At 41.3% G+C, this 23,164-nt stretch overlaps 1 protein-coding gene across 6 annotated transcripts; it reads right to left on the bottom strand.

Moving 5' to 3' along the window:
- Positions 1-3,088: 3,088 nt before the first annotated feature.
- qki2 (QKI, KH domain containing, RNA binding 2) lies at positions 3,089-21,424 on the bottom strand. 6 transcript variants are annotated; one of them, XM_029455593.1, is made up of 9 exons: positions 20,817-21,424; positions 17,586-17,734; positions 16,337-16,453; positions 11,974-12,117; positions 10,073-10,160; positions 9,598-9,882; positions 7,928-7,951; positions 7,230-7,307; positions 3,089-5,294 (listed from the first exon to the last, which is right to left on the bottom strand). In XM_029455593.1, the coding sequence occupies exons 1-9, from the start codon at positions 20,956-20,958 to the stop codon at positions 5,272-5,274; spliced, it is 1,050 nt and encodes a 349-aa protein (XP_029311453.1). In that variant the 5' UTR covers positions 20,959-21,424; the 3' UTR covers positions 3,089-5,271. The 6 variants fall into 6 exon arrangements, with proteins under 6 accessions (XP_029311453.1, XP_029311454.1, XP_029311455.1 ...); XM_029455594.1 differs by having other exon boundaries at positions 7,230-7,304; XM_029455595.1 differs by lacking the exon at positions 7,928-7,951.
- Positions 21,425-23,164: the final 1,740 nt, after the last annotated feature.

The following is a 23,164-nucleotide window of genomic DNA, read 5'->3' as shown; positions in this document are numbered from 1 at the left end:
CCTTTAAATGCATGATTCCCCACCTTTCAAACGTACAGCGTTCTCACCCATGATGCAACACGGGGAGACAAGACCACACACACATGCACACGTACGTGCACATTTATGCCGCGCGGCCTCGGGCCATCTGCTGCCGGTCAAAGGGACAGAGGCACTGAAGGAATTTAGTGTGCTGAATTTCACGAATAACAGAGCATCTTATTTGGATTCTGCCATTGTATGTGTGTATTCAGACGGGGCCAAGTGGAGCGATGAAGTTTGCCATTGTCGCCCAGTGTGGGTGTTTTCAGACTCTCTGGCATGATCTGTGAGTTAGTGTTCTCTGTGTTTCTGCCCAGTGTGCCCACTGTCTTTTCCCACAATGCTCCATTCAGCCATGGGCCTCTCTCTCTCTCTCTCTCTCTCTCTCTCTCTCTCATCTCTCTCTCATCTCTCTCTCTCTGTCTGTCTGTCTGTCTGTCTGTCTGACTGTCTCTCTCTCTCGCTCTCTCTCTTTCTCTCTTCTCCTCTCTCTCTCTCTCTCTCTCTCTCTCTCTCTCTCTCTCTCTCTCTCTCTCTCTCTCTCAGCTCACACACTCTCAGACTAAGCTGACACCCATTTTGTGCCTCTAGCTAATAATCATCATCATCATCATCGTCAAGCTACTTTTCAGTTTGTGGGAGGTAGATTATATTTTATATAATAAATGGAGATTGGAGTGAAAGTAATAGCTAAAAGAGAGTGGGTGAATGGAATCAAGGGGGGGGTGGGGGGGGGGGTTTGGGGGGGGGGGGGGGGGGTGGGTGGGGGGGGGGGGGGTGGGAAGGGGTCAGAAGGACAGGGGAAGAGGGAGCGGCGAGAGCGAGAGGGCAGAGCGTAGAGATCGATATAAGAGGAGCGATGCTAAGCGATAGATATAGCTGATCTATCTTCTCTATCTTCTCTCTTTCTCTTTTCTTCGGTTTATGAGCTCCCAAATCACAAAAGACGAGAGGCAAGACAGGGGAAAAAAAAAAAGCCCAAGTAAAACAAACAAAAGAAACAACCCAAAGTTGTATGTAATTTATTTTATTCTATGGATGGTTTGTGTCAAGGAGACAAGGAGACAGTGTTGGGTCTTTAAACTGCCTCAGAGGGGTGTGTGGAGTTAGGGGGAGTTGGCCTTATTTACATGGGAAGAGGACAAGAGAGGAAGAGAGGGGGAGAGAGGAGGAGGAGAAAGAGAGAGAGAGGAGAGAGGAGAGAGAGAGGATGAGAGGAGAGAGGAGAGAGAGGAGAGAGAGAGGGAGAGAGAGGAGGAGAGAGAAGAGGAGAGAGAGAGAGGGAGAGGAAGAGAAGAGAAGAGAGGAGAGAGAGGAGAGATGAGGAGAGGAGGGAGAGAGAGAGAGAAAGATGAGAGAGAGCAAGAAGTGAGAGAGAGAGAGAGAGAGAGAGAGAGAGGACGGAGAGGGGAGAGAGGAGAGGGAGAGGAATGAAGGAAGAGAGGAGAGGATAGGAGCGAGAGAGGAGAGAGGAGAGGGAGGAGGAGAGGAGGGGGAGGAGAGACGGAGAAGAGAGAGGAGAGAAGAGAGAGAGAGACAGAAGGTGAGACAGAGAGAGAGAGAGAGAAGAGAGAGAGGAGAGGAGAGATAGAGGGGGAGAGGAACGAGGGAGAGAGAGAGGAAGAGGACAGACAGGAGGAGAGAGAGAGAGAGAGAGAGAGAGAGAGAGAGAGAGAGAGAGAAGGGTTTGAAATACAACTTTTAAAGCAGCTTATAGGAATCCTGTTCTTCGGCTAAAAATCATGCTGCCATCAAATATTACCAAGCAGAGAGAGAATCTGAAGCTGTTCATTATGTGGAGAATGCTGTGCATACATAGTAATGTAAATCAACCTGTCTTTTCCTCTCACTTTCTCTCTTTATCTCCCACACACACAATCACACTTTGATTGTAAGCGCTGGGAGCTCTGGGCCCCAGTGTTGGCAACGGCGAAGAGCTGACTGCAGAATACATTAGCAGATGCTTGAAGAGTGTTTCATACCAGACTAAACAGCACAAAACTTGACTGAAAACAGGAAAAACAGAAGACGAGAGTACACACCCATCCATCCAAACACACATGCACCCCCACCCATTTATTTCCACACAGTGTCTTCTTGTACTTTCTCTCTCTCTCTTGCAATCTCTCTCTGCTTCTTCCTGTCCAGAGGATTGTCAGCAGTGGTCACATTATGTCCCCCCTCTCTCTCTCTCTCTCTCTCTCTCTCTCTCTCTCTCTCTCTCTCGCGCTCTCTCTCTCTCTCTCTGTGATCAGGCGGCCACTGAGCATGCAGGCTCAACTCCAAGCCTGAAGTTCAATATCACCCCTCAACTCCACAATGAAGGCAGGAAGGGCAGGGAGAGGACGAATGAGCCACCCACTGCTGCATTCACCACAGAAAACCTCTTTTTTTCTCTCCTGGCGTGTGAAACCTTACATGTGCAGTTTAAAGGGAACTTCGAGTGTCAAAGGCTCAAATGACCCTTTCTTTTATTTAAATAACCCTCTTTATGTTTTGATTTTTAATAAGTGCACCCTTAGAGGGAGACAAAAAAGAGCCTGTTTAAAACAAATGTAGCTACCATTACATGTTAGCTGTATTCTTTCAGAGACTTCAGGGACAGACTGTGATCCTGTGTAATATTTACTCTGCAGATGTTTGAGGGCGAGCTAGCACAATCAATTTCCCTTTAATTCCCCAGCCATCGAGTCCTCCAAACCTGAACACCCCCCTTCTTCCCTTCTTTTCTGTTATACATGTGCATGCCTCAGAGAAACCATGGTGAGCTGGGTGTGTTTTGTTCTCTCTTATTACACACATCGATGTGTGTAATGTCTACTTAAATGGCAGGAGGAGAACAAGAGAACGAGCACAGAAAAGGAGAAGTGGGAAAAACATGTTGTGTCCTTTTCCCTGCATTTTGTCTCAAGTATCTGCCAGGGTTTTTCTTTCCCCCGCCGCCCCGGTATCTAAGGAGTGTTTGATGATTAGTATGCAGAAAGGAAGCTGATTTGCATAATTAAGTGCTACAGAGAAAAAGCAACAACGTTTGTTAGTTTTACAACTATGAGTTTAATAGTGTACAAAGAGTTATTTCTGCTCACTTTAAAAGTTAAAAGTTCAACACATATCTTCATTTTTTTTAGACACACATGTAATTTTTTTTTTTTTAAAGAAAATCAAAGCCGAGACAGATACCATTAAAGTGGTTAATAATCACAGAAGTGGGGTAACAGTTAGTAACCTACACTTGGCACTGAAGAGTAGATTAATGTTGCACTACACTGTTAATTGTCACACTCATAGTATACAAAAGGCACAGAGGGCAAGCAATGTTGATCTCAAAGGCTCAAGTTAAAACAGAGGACATCAGAGACTCCAGTATATCAGGACATTGGTTACTAATAATGACACATGAAGGATAGTTAAATCAAATTACTCTCCGTAATAAGGCATGTTTTTTTATCTGAAAAGGTAATTTAATGTTATTTTCACGTACAAAATAGAATATAAAAATACATTATAAACTTGTTACAATTATTATGATTTTTTCTTCTTTTTTTTTTATGTCAAGGCCTCAGTTGGCTTGTGTGTGTGCGTAACTGTACCACACCTTCGGAGAAAGCGGATACACATGAATATAGGAAATATGGACGACTTCATCTCAAACAAAACAATCAAAAACACAAACAACACAAAAAGAAAAGATAAAATATAACACTGTTCTCTCGAGGTATACGAACCTCACACATAAACATTTCAGACATCGTAGCTGCTGCTTCAATACTGCATTGCACTTCCGATTCAAATGAGCCACTTTCTTTTTTTTTTGGCACTAAAATCTGAATTGAGAAGAGTTATGGATGTGGGCCATAAAATGTAGATGATGACAATTAATCTGCATAAACCCAAAGAACATCATTTCAAGCTGGGCACAAACCACAATGCAGTAATAAAAGATTTAGGTGTAACATTGTTCCATCGCTCTCAAATAAATAAAGGCACTGTTGTTCGAGCTCATACAATACTGTAGTGTGAAAAAGGCATCGTTGTGTAAGTCCTCTCCATTTGGACAAAAGACGTGCAACCTTCCCTCTGTGTGTGTATCTGCACTGTACTACAGACATGGCATTTATACTGCATATGTTGACTCAGTATTGGGATGATTTACTTATTAAGGAAAAACTCAAAAGATACTTTGGCATTTGTTCATTTTCCTCACTGAGCACTTGTTTCTTTTGACGGTGAAAAAGATTCTGCGCTGGCACTTTACCTCACCGACCGACGGCTTTTTTGTTTTTATTTAGCCCGTTCAGACGTGTCGAAGAGAAAAGGAAATCTCTCCTCTTTAAAGGAAATGATGCACAAAATAATAAAATCTGGACGAAAAAGTGACATTTTAAACACATCATTGATGTGACAATTCAAGGGAAAGCGTGTTAATATATTAACATATTAACAGCAATTATAATGCGTAAATGAATGAATGTATATTGGCCCAGAAAAGAAGGAATCCCTTTAACGCGTGTGAAGAAAAGTTAAAGTATAAAAAGTTTTGCTATTGTTGAACGCGGCCCCCCATTTACTTTCAATTCATCAGGACCTTTCTCCGTTTTGTACCCTTTGTTCACCGTGAAGGCATGAGAGGAAAACTAAACGCTTTCTTTACAAATTCAAGGAACCACGGGGTGAGTAATCGAGATGTACAAATGATCATATTGTGGGTATTCCTTTAAGTAAGAGGTGCCCACTGAGGAAATGATGCTTCCAAATATCAACATATCTCTTTTAGTTTTAGGAAGAGTGTCTGTGCTGGATAAGTACCATTATTATCAGTATAGTTACCATGTTATTAATAGAGTCATTATTATAGCATCACATGGACTGATGGCAGGGCAGTTTGGCACGGCCAGGGATTGGTTTAGCAGCCCGTCCCCAGTAAAGTCTACTTGTTATGCACGGCAACAGCTGTTACAGATTGGGGTCTCGACTGGTTATAAAACATTCTCAGACTGGCGTTGGACTTTGGGAAGGAAGGCACGTTTGGTAAAGTTTAGGTTAGGACTTGGTGATGGGCAGGGTCCTGAGGTTTATTCCCATGATCGCTGTCCTCTGGTTGGCTGGTTAGACAGAAGCAGCCGGGTTGTTCCCAATGTGCTGGTCTGGTTGGCTGAGCTGGGGGAGTGACGGGGCCGTGGGCCAATGAGCACGCCAGCAGGCGGAGATGGGTGGGTCATCAGTGGGCGGAAAGGTCAGAAGGTCAAGGGGTCATGGGTTAGTTGCCGTGGCAGCTAGAGTTAGACAGACACAGACGGACAGACGTGGAAAGGAAACAAAAAGGGCACATAAAAGGGGACATAAAAAGAAAAAAAGATAGAAGAGAGATTAGTGTCAGCTAGTGGCGTCAGGATGACAACAAGGCAGATCTACGGCAGTCACACAGCATGAGGGGCGCTAGAGAGAGAGCTGCGCAACACCTTCATGAGCCCTGCATGACCATTCAGAAGAGCTCACATCAACCACCGGGTGGTGACACGAGGAATGGCTGGTTAGCGATGCTCACGTGTGCTCATGAAGGTGTTAGCAGGGTTAAGTTTTAGGAGATGCCCCTCCTGTCGTGTGACCGCTGCTATAGTGATACTACTCATGCTAGCTGGTCTAGCACAGACAGACAGTGAAACCATGGACAGAGAGGGAGACAGCATGGTTTCATGTGGGTGAGAGAGTGACCTTTATGTCCAAAGAAAAGTGTCTGGGCCTCAGAAATACTTTCGCTTACTGACAAGTAGAGCTATTGTTTAGCAGCAGGCGTAAGATCTGGATGATTAAAAGTTGTGATTAACTGATTATGGTTTGATCAATTTGCTATGAAGTATTAGAGGAGCACGTAAAGACTACAGTAAGCAAAGAGGCACCATAAGAGATAGCGATGAGAGGTTAAGAGATGGTGATTTTAGAAACAATTTAACAATAGACAGACTAGCTACAAGAATTTAGAGGCTTTGGTTTTCTTTAGAGATTTTTTTTCAATAGTCATCTTTATTGCCTTTTAGTGTTTTTTGTCCATCATGTACAACAAGAGCACCACCGCTCACACACACACACACATATATCGTAGCTAGCTAGTCCATTTTCTATTGCATAAAACAGTCATGAGGGCCCGTGAATCGAGAAGGTCACCTCGTCTTAAATAGACAGAGCAAAACACTGCCTTCATTGCCACCTTTCGTGGTGACTAAAACAGTAGTAGCTACACACCTTGAATAAAAGTTTGAAGTTTACATGGAGACACTTCATCTATAAAAAGCATATCGTAAAAACAAAAATAAAAATTTACAAACTAAAAAAAACTAAAAAAAAAAAAAAAAGAATACTACAAGTATTTCCAAAGCGATCTTGTTCCATAAGCTTCATATAAGCACTTAAATCCTTAAAATCCCTATATACAAATTTATTTTGCAGCTAAATACATGGTAACAGCACCACTCTGGCTAGGAAATATATGAAAGATGTAAACAGCCCCAATGATAAAGTCCAGTGGGCGACTGATAAGACCACAAACAACAGTATTTCATACAAAAGAGCTTGTAACACAGACTTCAGTAGTTATCACACGCTGTGTTTTAGTAGTAAAGACCAAAGATCATATTGAATTGAATGACCTTCAGAAAAAAAAGACAATCACTGTTACTTTAAGTGTCATATAGTCATTGGGCACAACACAGGATTTAATTAATAATAATTAAAAAGAAAACATTTGTGGAAATCTACTGGAATGAAGTTGGGTATAAATAAAACTTCCCACAGTTATTTGTAGGGTTTAAAAAGTACTGAAGAGATAAAAACAACAACAACAAAAAAAGGTTTCTGAGAGAGGACTCCAAATCCAGAGTCACAAGGACTGAGTCACATGAATGGAGCGATCCATTCTAATTAAGAGGGTCCCGGCCTGCAAGCCGTCCAGTTTATCTACCAGGCAAGCAAAGATAACCGCCGCAGCTGTCACCCCTCACATAGTTCCTCCCAAATCTACATGTTTCACTTTCACGTTTCACATTTTACACTGAAGCTGCTTCAGCGTGTCACCTTTGCGCCTGATATTTCTTTTCTTTTTTTTTAGGCATGCCGTATTACAGACACATGTAAACTGAGATTGGTCCATTGGTCCGCATGCACGCACGCACACACACACACATACACATAAAGTGGCTGGTGAGCTAACTAACCTCTGTCTGGGGTCACTACCCTTTGGTAAGGATGGATTCTCTTGTCGTGGCGTCGTAGCTTAGTGGTCATGGCACCTGCTAACAGCCATTGACATCGCCAAAACAGAACACAGAAGGTTACTCATCAGAAAGACATCAAACAGTCCACCCATGGCACCAACATCAGTGAAACCAGGAATTTACAAAGTGTTCAAGGCTGAGGGTGAAAATAAGTCAAAAACATCTCGCTTCTCTGAGAGACAGAATTCTTGTTGTTTTGTGGTCTTCTGTTCTCTAAAGAAAAATATTAATCCAAACCACTAATTTCTCACTAAGCTTTACTAGTAGATTCAACATCAGCTGTAAGCAAAGTCACTCTATAGCTCTGTGATTAAAATAAGCTTATATTAAATCACAAACAGCAGCACTAAAATATCTATGGGTTCACTAAAATGTGTTAAAATTACAAGCGGAAGCTGAACTATTAAAAAAAGTTAAATAGCTGTCAAACCACAACACTAGTCTGCTAATACAAAGAGGAAATTAACAGGAATGGACACTTGACTACAGAATGACTGTCTGTCATCCTAAAGTATGAGCAAACTTTGAGTGTTTGCTCTGTGGGACAAGTATGTGGGGGAGGGGGGGTCCTGCAAGCCAGTCCGTGTGTGTGCTAGGAAGGGTTGCTATCGCTTAGCCTTTGGTTGGGAAAGCCATACCTGCAAAAACACAGGAAGAAGGGACTGTTAACCCAACGATTAGCTTCATCATTCATTTATATATGCATTTTGGATGTATTACAAGAGCTGGATATGGATGCCAATATTTCCCAGTGGCAAACCGCGGTACTGCAACGGAAACAAGAAACATGTCCGCAAGTTCTGTTTCCTAACCCGACAATTAAAGAAAATGTCAGGTTTTTGGTTGAGTTCGGGAAGTTAAGACACGTAAAGCTTCGGGCGTCGCTTGCAATTTTTCAAAAGAACTTTGCGAAGAAATGTCTCAGTTTTGATCTGTGACAGAAGCTATGCTCCGTGTCGTACGCAGCCCCTTAGGCTGTTGCTCGAACCTCACAAAAAGGGCAATTAACTTCCATTTAAAATTTGTAAATAGTTTTACATTTTAAAGATTAATGAACAAAAAAACAAATGCACAATGTTAGTGTAAGTTAACATAAAACACATGTTCAAAGTAAAGAAAATGCACTTTTTTTCCTGCATTTATGCCATCTGTCTACATTAAAGGTCACATATTATGCTTATTTTCAGGGTTATACTTGTATTTGGGGTTTTACTAGAACATGTTTACATGCTTTAATGTTCAGAAAACACATTATCTTTCTCATACTGTTTGTCTGAATATACTTGTCTTCCCCCTCTGTCTGAATCGCTCTGTTTTAGTGCCTGTCTCTTTAAGACCCCTACAGAAAAAGCCCAGTCTGCTCTGATTGGCTTGTGAGAAGAATTGCAAAAGTAGTTATCAAGACATTTTCATTATAAAAAAAAAAACTGAAGTGTTTTAAAGTCACTTTGAATGATAACAAATTCAATAATACAAATTTGGGAAATAACTTTAATATAGCCTTTTTACACATGAAGAAGACTATTTCTTTTTCTTCTTCTTTTAAATAAGCCTTTTTTTGTCCGCTATACAACTACCTATAACTATACCTCCTACTAAAGCTATACTGTAAGCATCTCGGCCTTGTTGAAGCTCAGTTTATTTCTTTTCTCATCCAAGATGAGAGACGCAGAGCTGAACAGCCGCTAACTGTCGGTCTTGTGCATGAAGCACAGAGTGTTGGAAAACGACGCTGATTATTTCTCCGAAACCCGAGTGCGATCGCATTTCTGGAAAAGCCCGTCTTACAAACTGCATGTCGCTGATCTTGCTCCGAGACGATGTAATAGTCCGACATTCTCTTTCATTTTTATTTGTAAACAAACCACACATGTACGTGGCAAGTCGGCACCCGTTGTGCTCTGATATGATGCCAGAGTCGTGTCCAGTCATTGGCTACTTCTACCAATTAGCAACTGGGTCAGTTCCAGTCTGACTACAAATCACTAAAACAACATTTTGCCAGCGCTATATACGAATGTCTTATTTATCGATATGCCGATGGCAGTCAACAAAGTGAATATCGGACGATACCTATAATAAATCGATGTCATAGGTTTTATATTTATATATTTTATTCTTAGAATCTAGAAATTCTATTTATTTGTGCGTGAACGCCTATGGGACAAGCGGGCGGCTCCAGAGAGGTTAATGACAAGTGTTTCTGACATATACGATTGGGAAGCCACTTCATTGGAGTCCAGTATCCAGTTCTCATAATACATCCATTGACTCTGTATGGAATAACAAACGTCTTAAGTCTAAGTACCTAATACTCCAGTTGAGTCAATCGGGTATTCCAATATGGATGGCGTGAGTGTGTAGGGATAGTCATAGGGCGTGTAGATGATTCCAGATTCGGGCCCTTGCTGCACCAGCGCCTGGTGCGGATTGGCTCCCTGCATGAGGGCGGAGCTCTGGATCTGACGAATCAGAGGCAACATGGTCTGCGTGGAGACGGGGTTGGGGTTGCGCATGGAGGGAGGTAGGACCGACGTCGGACCTGTGAGGATACGAGGCGCCTGAGGTGTCCCTAGAGGGAAGCCGGCGGTGGCTGTGCGGCACACGAACATGCAATAATGCAAGTATGCACACACCCACACATACAATAGACAGGGAAGAAGAGGAGAGGACAAACAGTCTATTTAACAGCAGAAACAGAGGCATTGTTCATATGTACAGTGGACTCCTGTACCGAGACCCACCAACCCTCCTCCACATGTTAACTATGATGTCATCCTTACCCATCTTGACATTGGCGTCTCTGTAGGTCCCATTGAGAATGGCCAGCTCCATCAACTGCATTTTCTTCAGGTTGTCTTCCCCCTCAGCCTACACCAGAGCAGAACAGCACAATCAGCTTACTTAGCGAGTACAGTCATTCAGCCATTTGACAAGTGAATGAACAAACTACTGTGGGAGTCAAAAAGTCAGCAAATGTTACAGTATGCTAAAACTAACTTTTGTTTGCACTTTAGTTTCTTTATGACAATAACACAACATGCACTAAATATTCCGGGTTTGGCCCTTATTCCAAAAAAGACAATATTCCTACTGTTTGCATGTAGGGCTCCAAATAATGATTATTTTCGTTATTGATTAATCTGCCTGTTATTTCCTCCATTATTCGATGTCTAAAAAGTCTTGTTTCATCAGTCCAAAACCCAAATATATTCTCTTTAAAATCTCCATATTTCTTAGGCTAAAAACAGCATTGTCTGCCATTTTTGCATGAATACAATTAATTGATTTAAAAATTGTTTTCCGATATATTTCGATTAGTCGACTAATCGTTGCAGCTCTATTTACACGTCCAACGAAAATGAATATTGCACTAATATTCTCGGTTACATGCAGCCATGCACATCTCCGATTATTTCAAAGGTGTCCACCTGTGGCCGACTTGTTCAACCGTGCAAACACAGCCTCCCTCTTTCATTCCTTCAACCCCCTTCTTGAAAAGGTTGGCATGAAATGTGGGCTTTTCTTTTGGGCATGCATCTCTACCCCAGCCTTGCAAACTGTTTGTTAGTTGTTTTTTTTGTACGCGCAGAGGTGTCATATTCGGAATAATAGTGGAATATTAGTGTGCATGTAAACATAGTCATTGTCTGAAATGAAGCTGGTCAGACTTTGTACACAGCCACTCCACCACACAGGGCATATTTATATTCTAGCTCCAGTTACAGCTCGGTGAAAAGCTTGACTGATTTACAGTCGGATAGCAAGGTCGGCTGGGTTAAACTAACAAGTATCATTAACCCTTCACACACACACACACACACACACACACACACACACACACACACACACACACACACACACACACACACACACACACACTCACTCACTCACAAACAGGGATTAACAGGTGTTCAGCTACTTATTGCCTATAGACACTTCTTACATCCTTTAACTTCTAGGGTTGGCCGACACCGTGCTGTGATTGGAGCGGAAGTGACGGCCGATTGCTGCAATAGAAATCCCCCTGCTGGTCTTTTCACTCTGTTTCTATTGTTGTAAATAATGCAGAGGGAAAAAAACGGAAGGAGCCTTGTGATTTTTGCAATATGAGCTTTTGTCCTTGTGCATCAAACGGGATAATTTAGCGAGTCCCTGTGTCTATATGTGCAATGCGTTTTTTATTTGTTCGTCACGTTTATGTATGCATGTGTGTCCATGGGGGGGGGGGGGGGGGGTGGAGGTGGGATGGAGAATGTGAGAAATGTTGAGGAGTGCAATCAAAACGTCCTCTTGTGTGAACGTAAAAAAAAAACAGGGAGAAAAAGGAATACTGTAGCCAGTAGTTGGGAATGAAGTGAGTTGTGAACGAGTGAAAGGAGTGATGGAGTGGGGAGAACAAGTGAACAGACTCTCCATTCATTCCCGCAGCCTTTCAAACAACCCGGGGTTACCATGGAAACCCCTTTATGCGTGTTCCCTAATTACCCTAACCCCTTACACATACTCTCTCATACACACAGGGACACAAAAAAGGACACAAACACACACAGTTTTTGGACTGACAATCCCCTTCCCCCTTCCATGCATACCAACACAGTGAACTCTCATCCAGTCACACGCAGCTTTTCCATCAGTCCAGACCATAATATTTGACGCTGAAGGGATTCGGACTGATACTCACAGCTGGCACAAGAAGTTTCTTGACCTCGTTGATGGCTCGCTGGAGTTTGATCTTGGCCCGGTTGTGTGTGTCCTCCACTGTGATCAGGACGTGGAGATCCTCGCTGAGGTGCTCCCAGTTGGGCTTCCCTCGGTTCATCTCCTCCTGAAACACAAAAAACTTTTTTTTAAAGCTCTGTTTGTATGCAGCACACAAGCTCGGCCCATTACGGGCACAGAGGGAACAGGATTTCACTTTTTCTTCTAGTTTGGCTCTGCTTTTGGATCGGCCTCAAACTACACACAATGCTCAAGGTCGTGTAATGCAGCTTTGGAAGCGTTATCAAACTCATGAAATAAACATGCTGCTCTTCAGCGATTACACAAGTTTAATGTTGCATTTTATGTGGAGGCACTTCTCAAATCACACCATTCTTTTCTTTTTTTCTTTTTCTCACTGATATTCTATCAAAACTAGTGCTGTATAGATAGTCAACAAACTGATTCAATAACATTAACAGCATTTATGACTGAATACTCGTTTAGTAAGTAGAAAATAGGAAATAATGAATGTATAATGATGACCTGTTGTTGGTTGTATTTGCTGGTTTTATTCCCTTTTGTTCTTAGAACAAAACAGGTGTACATGGTTACTATTGTAAAAGTCTGTTTTGGATAACTTAGTGTTCCAAATACAAAGAAAATCAGATCTGTTATATATCATATTGGTATAGTATTTTGTTTTATTTTTTAAAGTTCATCCAAAAAAGAAAGCAATTTGAAGAAAGTCTATTTGGGCTCTGGGAACTTCTGGGAGGCATTACTTATTATTATAGCTCCAGGGACTCTACAGATGGAGGTTCAGTCGGTTCAGATCTGGAGTGAAATATCTCAACATGTTTTCGATAGATTACCATGAAGGTTAGTTCAGACATTCATTTCTCCTCTGAATTTTCATAACACACTTTGCCCACTACTTTCTTTATGAAATACCAGCAACACTAAAATCATCCGCCTCAGCTGTACTTTGTGTTTAGTGCTAATTAGAAAAAGTAGGCCACCATCCCCTTGTCTATGTAAGTAACTAAGTTGTGACCATAGTAAATAATTGCTCAAAGCACTGCAGTGCTCAAAGGGAAAGTTCGACATTTTAGTAAATAAGTTTTATTTGCTTTCTTGCTTAGAGTTGAATAAGAAAATTGATACCACTCTCATATACATAGCCTTTCTCAGTCCATTGCTAACAAAAGTCCACAATATATGTATATATGTATACTGTGTGTATGTATATATATATATATATATATATATATATAATTGCACCTCCAAAGCTCACCCATTAGCAAATTAAATCTTGATTGTTTGTGCAAAAAACATGGTTTTAATGTGGGGTTAAGCTGCCAGTATGCTTCTTCAGAATTGGTTGTTGGATGGTCTAAAAGCCTGGGAAACCTACTCCCCCCCCCCCCCCCCACACACCTTTTTTAACATCAAATCAGGGGGTTACGTGATTGGTCAGCTGTGCAGAGGTGTGAACGTAAGATGGATTTACTGTAAACGTCTCTTCAGCTCTTCTCGTCACTTTTCATGTGAGTGCATAACTATGAAATCTTCCAGGAGAGACTGTCTATAAATGTGCAGAGTTAGCCCCATGTTTAAACGATATCCGTCCCCCTCTCTTTGGCGGCTGGCTTTTCACTCCGCTTTCGAGTGTGGACGCTCCGAACAACTTCTGAACACTATTCATTTCTATATCGTGGTTGGACAACACAACACCTTCTGTTTGAGCATAACCCGAATGTTTATGTGCTGGAACTATTTCTTGGCTGGGCGCAGTGACTTCAAAGCCAGACCAGCTGTTTCCCCTTGTTTTCAGTCTTTATGCTAAGCTAACCATCTCCTCCCATCTGCAGGTTCATATTCAACAGACAGATATGAGAGTCCTATCGATCTTCTCACTTAACTCTCAGCAAGAAAGCAAATACACATACTTCCCTAAATGTCACCTTTAAGTACATCTTTACATTGTATAGCCTGAACTATCAGTTATTCAAAACATATCTAATGAGAATAAGTGTTAAGTTGCAGCCCCAGTTCTAACTGAAATCATTATCTTCTGTGTCAGTATTGCGTGCTGGGACATATCCTCTATGTTTTGTCAAGTGAGATGTATCATTTTGAAAAACACCAAAAGTCAACATCTTTCTCTCTTCTCCCCCGTTGCCTCCCACTGTGTCTCTGTTTTCCTTCCTCTCTGTCTCTGTGTGTGTCTCTCTCTCTGAGGGGCGTGCGGGGTAGGGAATGTTCTGGAGAGATAGAGAGAAACCGAGAGAGGGGAGGGGGAGGAATGCTGGACTTGCTCCACCTGCCGTTTGGAAAGCTTGAGCCGACTCCGTCCAACAGCAAACACCAGGGGAGAGGAAGGGGGAACAGATGGACCGAACACCAGGACAGCAAAACTGACTACCAAAAACTCATTTTGAGAGAGAAGGTTGGGACGGATAGATATATATAGATAGAGAGATAGATAGATAGATAGATAGATAGATAGATAGATAGATAGATAGATAGATAGATAGATAGAGAGAGAGAGAGAGAGAGAGAGAGAGAGAGAGAGAGAGAGAGAGAGAGAGAGAGATAGATAGATAGATGAGAGAGATAGATAGAGAGAGATAGATAGAGAGAGATAGATAGATGATAGATAGAGAGAGAGATAGATAGAGAGAGAGAGAGATAGATAGAGAGAGAGAGAGATAGATAGAGAGAGATAGATAGATAGAGAGAGAGATAGATAGATAGAGAGAGAGATAGATAGAGAGAGAGAGATAGATAGAGAGAGAGATAGATAGATAGAGAGAGAGAGAGATAGATAGAGAGAGAGAGATAGATAGATGATAGAGAGAGAGAGAGAGAGAGAGAGAGAGAGAGAGAGAGAGAGAGAGAGAGAGAGAGAGAGAGACAGGCAGACAGACAGGCAGACAGAAACTTGTACCTTCATGTAATTGCAACTCTCAAAGATGTCAGAGCACTCAAACTCAAATCATTTCTGCATCAGTGGGAAACATTAGTGTTGAAGATTATTCGTGCTTTTAATAACATGGTTCTTTATGTGTCTGGTTCAACTGTTAGATATTATTTTCCAAAGCAGATCCGGATTATTTTACATTTCTGATTGTAGCTTTCTCAGCCTGCAGGCTGCTATTCCTCTATAGGAAGTCCTCTAAACTGCATCTGAACACCATGTCCTCATCTTTAAAGTTGTGTTATTGCTGAGATCAAATTGAAGCACATCAAGAATGTAACTTTGACAGTAATGAAAGTACGCATAATGTGCAGCGTGACGGATTACTTGTCTTAACCTAAACTTTCTGCAAGTTGACTTTTAAGACCGTGTTGAAATGATTGAGAACTCATGGCTGCCAAGATGTTGGGCAAAGTACAAAAGCTGTTTATAGGAATAGTTTGACATTTTGTAAAAGACGCTTATTCGTTCTTGCAGAGAGTTATATGAACAGTGACACCACTCTCATATCTGATGGATAAATATGAACCTATAGCCAGAGTTAGCTTAGCTTGGCTCTATCTGAAGCTAATCTAACGAGCAGAACCTCTAAATGTCACTGATCCACACTAATTAACACAGTTATATCTCAATGTTTATATAACTATTGTTTAAATATAACATATTACAGTTGTACTGGGTTATGTGTGAGATTATTTCTAAACCTGGGTGCAGTGACCTCCTGGTCGGGTTACGATTGTACTCATTAATGATTAATCTGCCGATTATTTTCTCCAATAACCTTTTGGTCTATAAAATGTCAGAAAATAGAGAACAATATCTATCTAAGTCCAAGGTGACGTCTTTAAATGTCTTGTTTGTCAGTCCAAAACTGAAAGATATTCAGTTTAATATGACATTAAACAGAGAAAATCTGGAGATTTCCATATTTGAGAGGCTGAAAACTGTATTTTCTTCCATTTTTGTATCTACAAATTTTTTGATTATCAAATTTGTTGGAGATAATTTTTCCGTTGATCAACTAATCGTTGCAGCTCTACCACTTGGAGTCTCTGGTTAAGAGAGGACCTTTTTTTATATTTGGACAGAGCCAGGTTTGCCCCCGTTTCCAGTCTTTATGCTAAGCTAAGCTAATTGTCGCCTGGCTTTAAGTTGATATTTAGCATACAGCCAGTAGAGTGGTATCGAACTTCTCTTCTAACCTTCGACTAGAAAGCGAGAATTTGAAACTTTTCCTTTAAATAAATGTGATGAGATCATGCGACAACATTTGCGTGGTCTGTTACAAAGCCACGCGAATGAAGCCGAAAATGAAAGCATGTGTCTTGTGTGTTCTTGTGAGTGTGTCTCTCAGTGTGTATACCTTCTTCTTGTCTCTCATGGAGCCTTTTCCTCGCACCATAATCTTGCAGCCGGTCTCTGCCTCCAGTTGTTTGGCCGTCAGTCCACGTGGGCCCAGGATCCTCCCTACAAAGTTAAACTTCACAAAAGAACAAAAACACTCATTGATAAAAAAAGAAAGAGGTCCGAGGGAAGACGGACACATTTCCCATCAAAGACTGTCTATTTACAATGTGTGTGTATTTGCATGTGCTGTGGGTGAGTGTTTGTGCATATGTGATGTGTTACTAAGATAGACAAAAATAGATCATTATATGGGTGCTGGCTGGTGCTGGTGGCAACAGGACAGCGCCGTTCTCTTAACCTTATCTGTCACTAAGACTGAGTGATTAACTAGACAGCTGCCCCTGTGTGTGTGTGTGTGTGTGTGTGTGTGTGTGTGTGTGTGTGTGTGTGTGGGTGGGTGTGTTTCTTTGCCATTATCCCTCTGTCTCTAACATTTGTCTCTCATGTCTGACATCTCATCTAGCCTCTTCCTACTTTTTAAACTACTAATGTCTAACCTAATGTTCACTTCAGTTGCAACACATTTGGTCTCTGATGACCCTCGACTCACAAGCACAGATCCAGAAAGAGGAACTGCTCTCTAAATTTAACCTTGATCGCAACCGTTTTGCAATGTGTGTGTGTGTGTCCTGTTAGTCTCCTGTCATGTGAGTGAGGACAGCCTGTCATTGTATTCGGTGATTGCCGAGCTGATGCATGGAGAATATCATGTGAGCCATTTCAATCTGGATCAACGCAACTCATATTGAAGCGCTTAACTGTGCTTGGCGGCAGCAGTGATGTACTGGTCTCTTCACTGCGGTTTACTTATCTTTATATTTTAGGGAAAGACTTAATCCACCTTTCTAAGCTCTTATAAATATTTATGGTGTAAACTAATGGCTGGAAATTGTGGCGCAGTGAGGGAATATTGGCATTTTGAGTAAACACATCTGAATCTTACTGCAAATATTTTGTTTTTTTATCTTTGTGGAAACACCGGCCAAGGTTCATTATTGATCTATTTTAAATCTGGATTACATCACCGGGTGTGAGCAGAGATGATGTCAGAATGAAATCAGCTTTTAGATGAAATGTGAAGCTGTAATTAAAAGTCACGCTGACTCTCTGGCAGACCTTTCTGTCACTAAGAGGAGATGAAGTGACCTGATAAAGTAAACAGAAACTCTTCCTAAAGGTCAAAGGTCACGGATTTGTCCACTCACGTCGGGGTACTCTTTGACAGGCACGTAGAGCTTCTCCTGCAGCTGAGCCACAGGGCCGATAGCTTCGGGAAGTTCCTCCATGTCCCGCCCGTTGAACATGCCGCCGTTCACTGTGTCGTTGTACATGTCCTTGCGTACCCTGCCGATTTCTGGGAGACAGAAAGAGAGAGTAAAGTTGAGTCAATGTAATTGAGTGAGGATGCCCATAAAAGTGTGAATGAGCAACCACAAGTGTCACATTTCTTCACGTCGTCCGTTACTCAGGACGATGACTCACTGTCACCAGAATTACAGGAGCTCTGAGAGTGACAGACAGACAGGCAGGCAGACAGGCAGACAGACAGACAGACAGACAGACAGACAGACAGACAGACAGACAGACAGACAGACAGACAGACAGACAGGAAGGCAGTTGAAAGCATTCTGCACCCCAATGTAGAATCTAATCACTGAATGCTTTGCAATCAGGCCTCCTCTATTACAGACAATTTCTCTCTTTCTATTTCTATCTCCAACAGTGTTCAACACACACACACACACACACACACACACAAGTCAGTGGGGGTCACAGTGACCTACTCGACCCACCAGTGTTTATGAAGTTCTCGTACAGGACAGTTATGCAATAACCATACAGATACGCCGTTGACTTTCTTACAAAGCAATAGGGCTGCAACGAGCGATTATTTTCAAACCATTTTCAGGTTTAATCGATCAAACTTCCGGTCTAAAAAATGCAAGAAAAGAAATGGATGCACGATATGTCTTTTTTAGCCGATACCGATAAGTGATAAATATCTGCTTCTCATGGTTGATACCGATAAGATAGCCGATAATTTTATATTTTAAAAAGAAGTTCGTAACCTCTAGTTTATGCACACCTAAAGCTAAGAAAGGCTAAGATGTACATCAAAAGTCTTGTATTGCAAATCGCAATCGTGTCAAATAGGCGTCGACATGTTTGCTCTCTAGTTAGCATGCTGCGCTTGTTCTTCTTCTCTGTGTTTATTGGCGAATAGCAATCCAACTTTAAAGGTGCAAAGAGCCACCTACTGTATATAAGTGTGTTGATGCTGCGCTTGTTAAGTCTGAGAAAGCAAATTGGCTTTCTATTATAATCGACCAAGATATTATCGTCTGTACTTTATTATCGGAATAATACATAATATTATATATTTTGCATAATCAGGCCGATAATTTATCGTGCATCCCTTGAAAAAATAAGGCAATCACATTTTCCCAAAGTCCTTGTTGACGCCTTCAAATGTCTTTTTAGTCTGACAGTCTAAAAGTCAGTGTTATTACTCATCAATCAGTTAAATTATTTTTTTTAAAAGCACATAAGAGAAGCTGCAACCACAGAATTGTTGGCATTTCTGCTTAAAAAATTACTTAAATGGTCAAATTATTGCCTTGGGTTTGGTGCAGAAGCTCCATCATAAATAAATGAGACTATGTTTGTCTGGCTGTCTGCTTGTTTAGTGTTGTCTCAATGACCGATGCTAGCCTCTGATGCCTTTGTAATGACACGCTGGCACAATAATAACTGACTACTGCACTACACAAACACATACGCAACACATACCAACAGACCCCCGGCTTGAACTCACACACACACACACACACACACACACACACACACACACACACACACACACACACACACACACACACACACACACACACTCACGGCAGAATATTTGCCTCGAGGCACAAATATCATCTGACCTAAGCAGGCTGACAGGCATGTCTCCCTGCTCTGATAAGTCTGACCATAATAACTACAGTAGGATGCTATAATTACAGCCACAGCTACAGAGACAATGATGATCCTCTAATAACCCATTCTGACCTGCTACAGACCAAAAGTGACAATTAAAAAGCAACACACATACACAAACAAATTTGCACACGCAAGAAGGGCTTTTGTCACACTACACAGTTCAAGCAGGGAGAAAAAATGAGAAGTGAAAGAAGAACAAGAGAGTGGAAGAAGTAGAGAGAGAGAAAGGGGGAGCTGTAGCAGGTCTTATCTTAACACTTCAACCTGTCATTGGTTTATATATAAACCGGACTCCAACGCACTGTGTTTCCAAATATGCCACAAACATGCACCCGGACAATATGTGTGACTGGCAGGCTTTCTTATTACCCGGCACAAACTTTTTTGGTACTGTGCCCTTGTCCACATTACTCAGGCAGAAGATACAGCCAGGCTGAAAATGAGCACGGTACAATGCCTTTCATTCTAACCGAGGGTGTCACATTATCAAGGGTGAGGGATGAATGTGCCTGGCTGTCAGTCTTCAACATGAACACGACTGGAGATGTTAACTTGACCTATTTGTCAGGCTGTAGAGGTCGTCTGGTATGAGAACAACCTTGCTGCGTCATGAGACTTGTCACAGAGCACAAAGTCAGGATCTCAGTGATCCTGATGTGCAACAACAGTAGCTACAACAGGCCTTGACATTAAAAAATGTGGATGTTTAACAAATTAGATGGCACTTTTAAAGATTTATTTTATAAAGCATTTGTTGCTATGCTGTGACGCCCAATCTTTTATTGTTATTTCAAAACTGCAACAAACAAAAAAAAGTTGGATATCAACAAGTGAAGGGCATAGATTAGTTGTACAGACAGCATGTAAAGTAGCTTCAAATCAAATATTTTACACGAGTGACATGCTCTCGTTCCTGCACAGGGATGGGCTGCAGCATTCACATAAGCCTGCGCATTAGGTCACTGGGAAAGACTAACAACTGTCTGTTTGTTCCCATCACCAACTGCCTGTCTATGTGTGTGTGTGTGTGTGTGTGTGTGTGTGTGTGTGTGTGTGTGTGTGTGTGTGTGTGTGTTCATCTGCTGCTCTCCACAAATTAAAAATGTGCCCTAAGTTACACATCCTTTTCACACTTTTCATTTTTTTTAAATTTACTACCACATCTCTATGAAGGAATTCAGTGAAAAGCAACAGATACAATTGTAAGAGTTTAATAATTAATCGTTAGCATCTTTCAGGGTTTGATGGGGTCACATTTGTTTCCTAGGAGCCAGAGAGGAATTCAAGCAGTTAATGACTATTCAATAAAGTGAGTCAATAATACTCACTTTTATGATGAACACTGACCATTAAACTAGTCAAGAAAAAGAGTATTGTCTCTGTACTGTGACAAGTGTTTAGAGTATCTAATAAAGGGGGCTAAAAAAAACAAAAAGAAGTCGAGTTACCTTCATCCAGCAGCCGCTCCAGATGCGAGAAGATGCCGCTGAAGTTGGGCAGGGAGCTCATCACCTTCCTGTCGTTCATCAGCTGCATTAGGTAGTCCGGGTTGGACTTGGGTCTCTCCTTCACCTCTGTCTCCCCGACCATGGTTTTAGCTCTACAATAAAGTGACCTATAGGCTAGTTGAGAAACTTGTGAGGGAAATTCACAAAAACACACACACACGCCCCAACAAGCGATGCGAAGACCCCAGGGGTTTCCACCGGCCGCGACCCGCTGACCGCCTCTCTGATAGCGGTTCAAACTCAAATCTCAGCTCCGGTTAAATCGACTGTCCTTTGGTTAACGTTTCGTCTGTGTGCCCTCTCTTCTTCCCCCCTGTGCCGACTCTCTCCAGAGTTTGAAAAAGTTCCTTTTTTTGTGGGGGGAGTTTGGCTCTTTTTTGACACTTCAGGCGACACTCTGAACAGACTCCACGCACTTCTTTACAATAAAAACCTACTATCATCTGGTGTCCTCCGCCCCGGTTGCTCTGCTGGTGTCCGCCCGGTGTGTCGGTATTCTGCAACGGGGATCAACTCCCTATCATATGATTACAGTATAGCAGCAGCACGAGTGGGCTGTCAGGGGCGCGCCGCGCGTCACCGTTTGCACCAGGGAGGAGGCTCGTGCTCGTCCCCTCAGAGCCCCTGCCTCTCTCTCTCTCTCTCGCAAGCACAAGCACGCACACACACACCCTACGCCCGCAGAATAACAATATAACGGCTCTAGGTATGCACACCTGTTACTGTCCATCACTTGAGGGGTGTGTGTGTGTGTGTGTGTGTGTGTGTGTGTGTGTGTGTGTGTGTGTGTGTGTGTGTGTGTGTGTGTGTGTGTGTGTGTGTGTGTGTGTGTGTGTGAAGGGTTAATGATATTTGTTAGTTTAACCCAGCCGACCTTGCTATCTGACCGTAAATGTGTGTGTGTGTGTGTGTGTGTGTGTGTGTGTGTGTGTGTGTGTGTGTGTATGTGTGTGTGTACTTACAGTACCAAAAGTAAAATGACTCATTATGCACTGGTAAAGTGCTTAACAGAGCAACAATAATCAGGTCAGACAAAGAAGAAAAAATAGACAACAATAAATATAATTCTGGAAGACTAAACATTTTTATAATTAAAAAGTCACTAGAATAAATAAGCACAATGGCAAATATAGTATGAAAGCCAATAACTAGTGCTGCTGGGTATCTTATAATAATAAATCATAATTTATTGGTTGATTTATATTTTGTATTATAATCGTAATCTGCAAAGTAACTAGTAACTAAAGATGTCAAATAAACATAATGGAGTAAAAAGTACAATATTTGCTTCCAAAATGAAGTTGAAAGTAAAGTACCCTTAAATTTGCACTTAAGTACTTTAGTAAATGTACTTAGTTACTTTCCACAATTGATTTACAGGTAGGCCACTTGTACTGTACTGTATTTCAATTTCATGCAACTTTGGCCTATACTTACTCTGTTACATTTCAGTAGGATATATTTAGAAAACCTTTTACTCCACTACATTTATTTGACAGCAACTACGCAATGCATTATCAGTGATGGAGAAAGTATTCTCTGCTTAAGTAAAAGTATCAATATAACAATGTAGAAATACAAGCTATTCAAAATCCTGCTTGAGTAAAAAGAAGAAGAAGTAGGCTATTAAAGTTGTACTCAAGATTCAAAAGTATTAGTTCTGCTGAAGAAATGACACTGATATATATATATATATATATATATATATATATATATATATATATATATATATATATATATATGATTATTAAAAGTTTAACATGGATGCATCAATGTACAAGGACCATACACTAGTTACTACCTAGGGATCGGGCCCCTCCAAAGGGTCACAAGATTAATCTGAGGGTTTCTTATTTGAATAATAGGAGAGGAAAGAACAAAACATACTAAACAAAAAGCTTTGCTTCACAACTCTGTATTCATTAAAAAAAAATAAAAAGCTTTTCTCTAATCTGTGCTTTTATTCTGAAATATTGGACGATTTCACCTCTTTGGACCTCGGACAGTTATTTAAACTATGCAATCCGAGAAGTTTAGGGGGAAATGTTTCTTTGACCCACATTGTTTTTTTGAATGGAGTTACAAGTCAAACAAGGTTGTGAACAACTGGTTTAACTTTTAGATTTGACAAACTTATCAAATGTTTTGTTTGTTAGTTAGTAATTTATTAATTTAATGACTAATCACTACTACTAATCAATTAATCAACTAAATGTTTCAGCAGTTAAAATCCGCTGAAACATGAAGTACTTCTTACATGTATCAATAATCATGACACTTTAAGTACT

This window comes from Cottoperca gobio, chromosome 19 (assembly GCF_900634415.1).
Source record: "Cottoperca gobio chromosome 19, fCotGob3.1, whole genome shotgun sequence".
In the NCBI taxonomy this organism is placed as follows: Eukaryota; Metazoa; Chordata; class Actinopteri; order Perciformes; family Bovichtidae; genus Cottoperca; species Cottoperca gobio.
Note: the sequence above shows the minus strand (reverse complement) of the source record. Positions and strands in the feature narration are given on the sequence as shown.

Excerpts from the sequence above, each read along its gene's own strand:
- qki2 (XM_029455593.1), bottom strand. The coding sequence starts at position 20,958 with ATGGTCGGGGAGACAGAGGTGAAGGAGAGACCCAAGTCCAACCCGGAC. Across the intron at positions 7,308-7,927 it reads TTCTTCCTGTGTTTTTGCAG|CAGGTGCCATGACCACTAAG; the intron begins GTATGGCTTTCC and ends AATGGCTGTTAG. Across the intron at positions 5,295-7,229 it reads GGTAGTGACCCCAGACAGAG|CTGCCACGGCAACTAACCCA; the intron begins GTTAGTTAGCTC and ends GTCTAACTCTAG.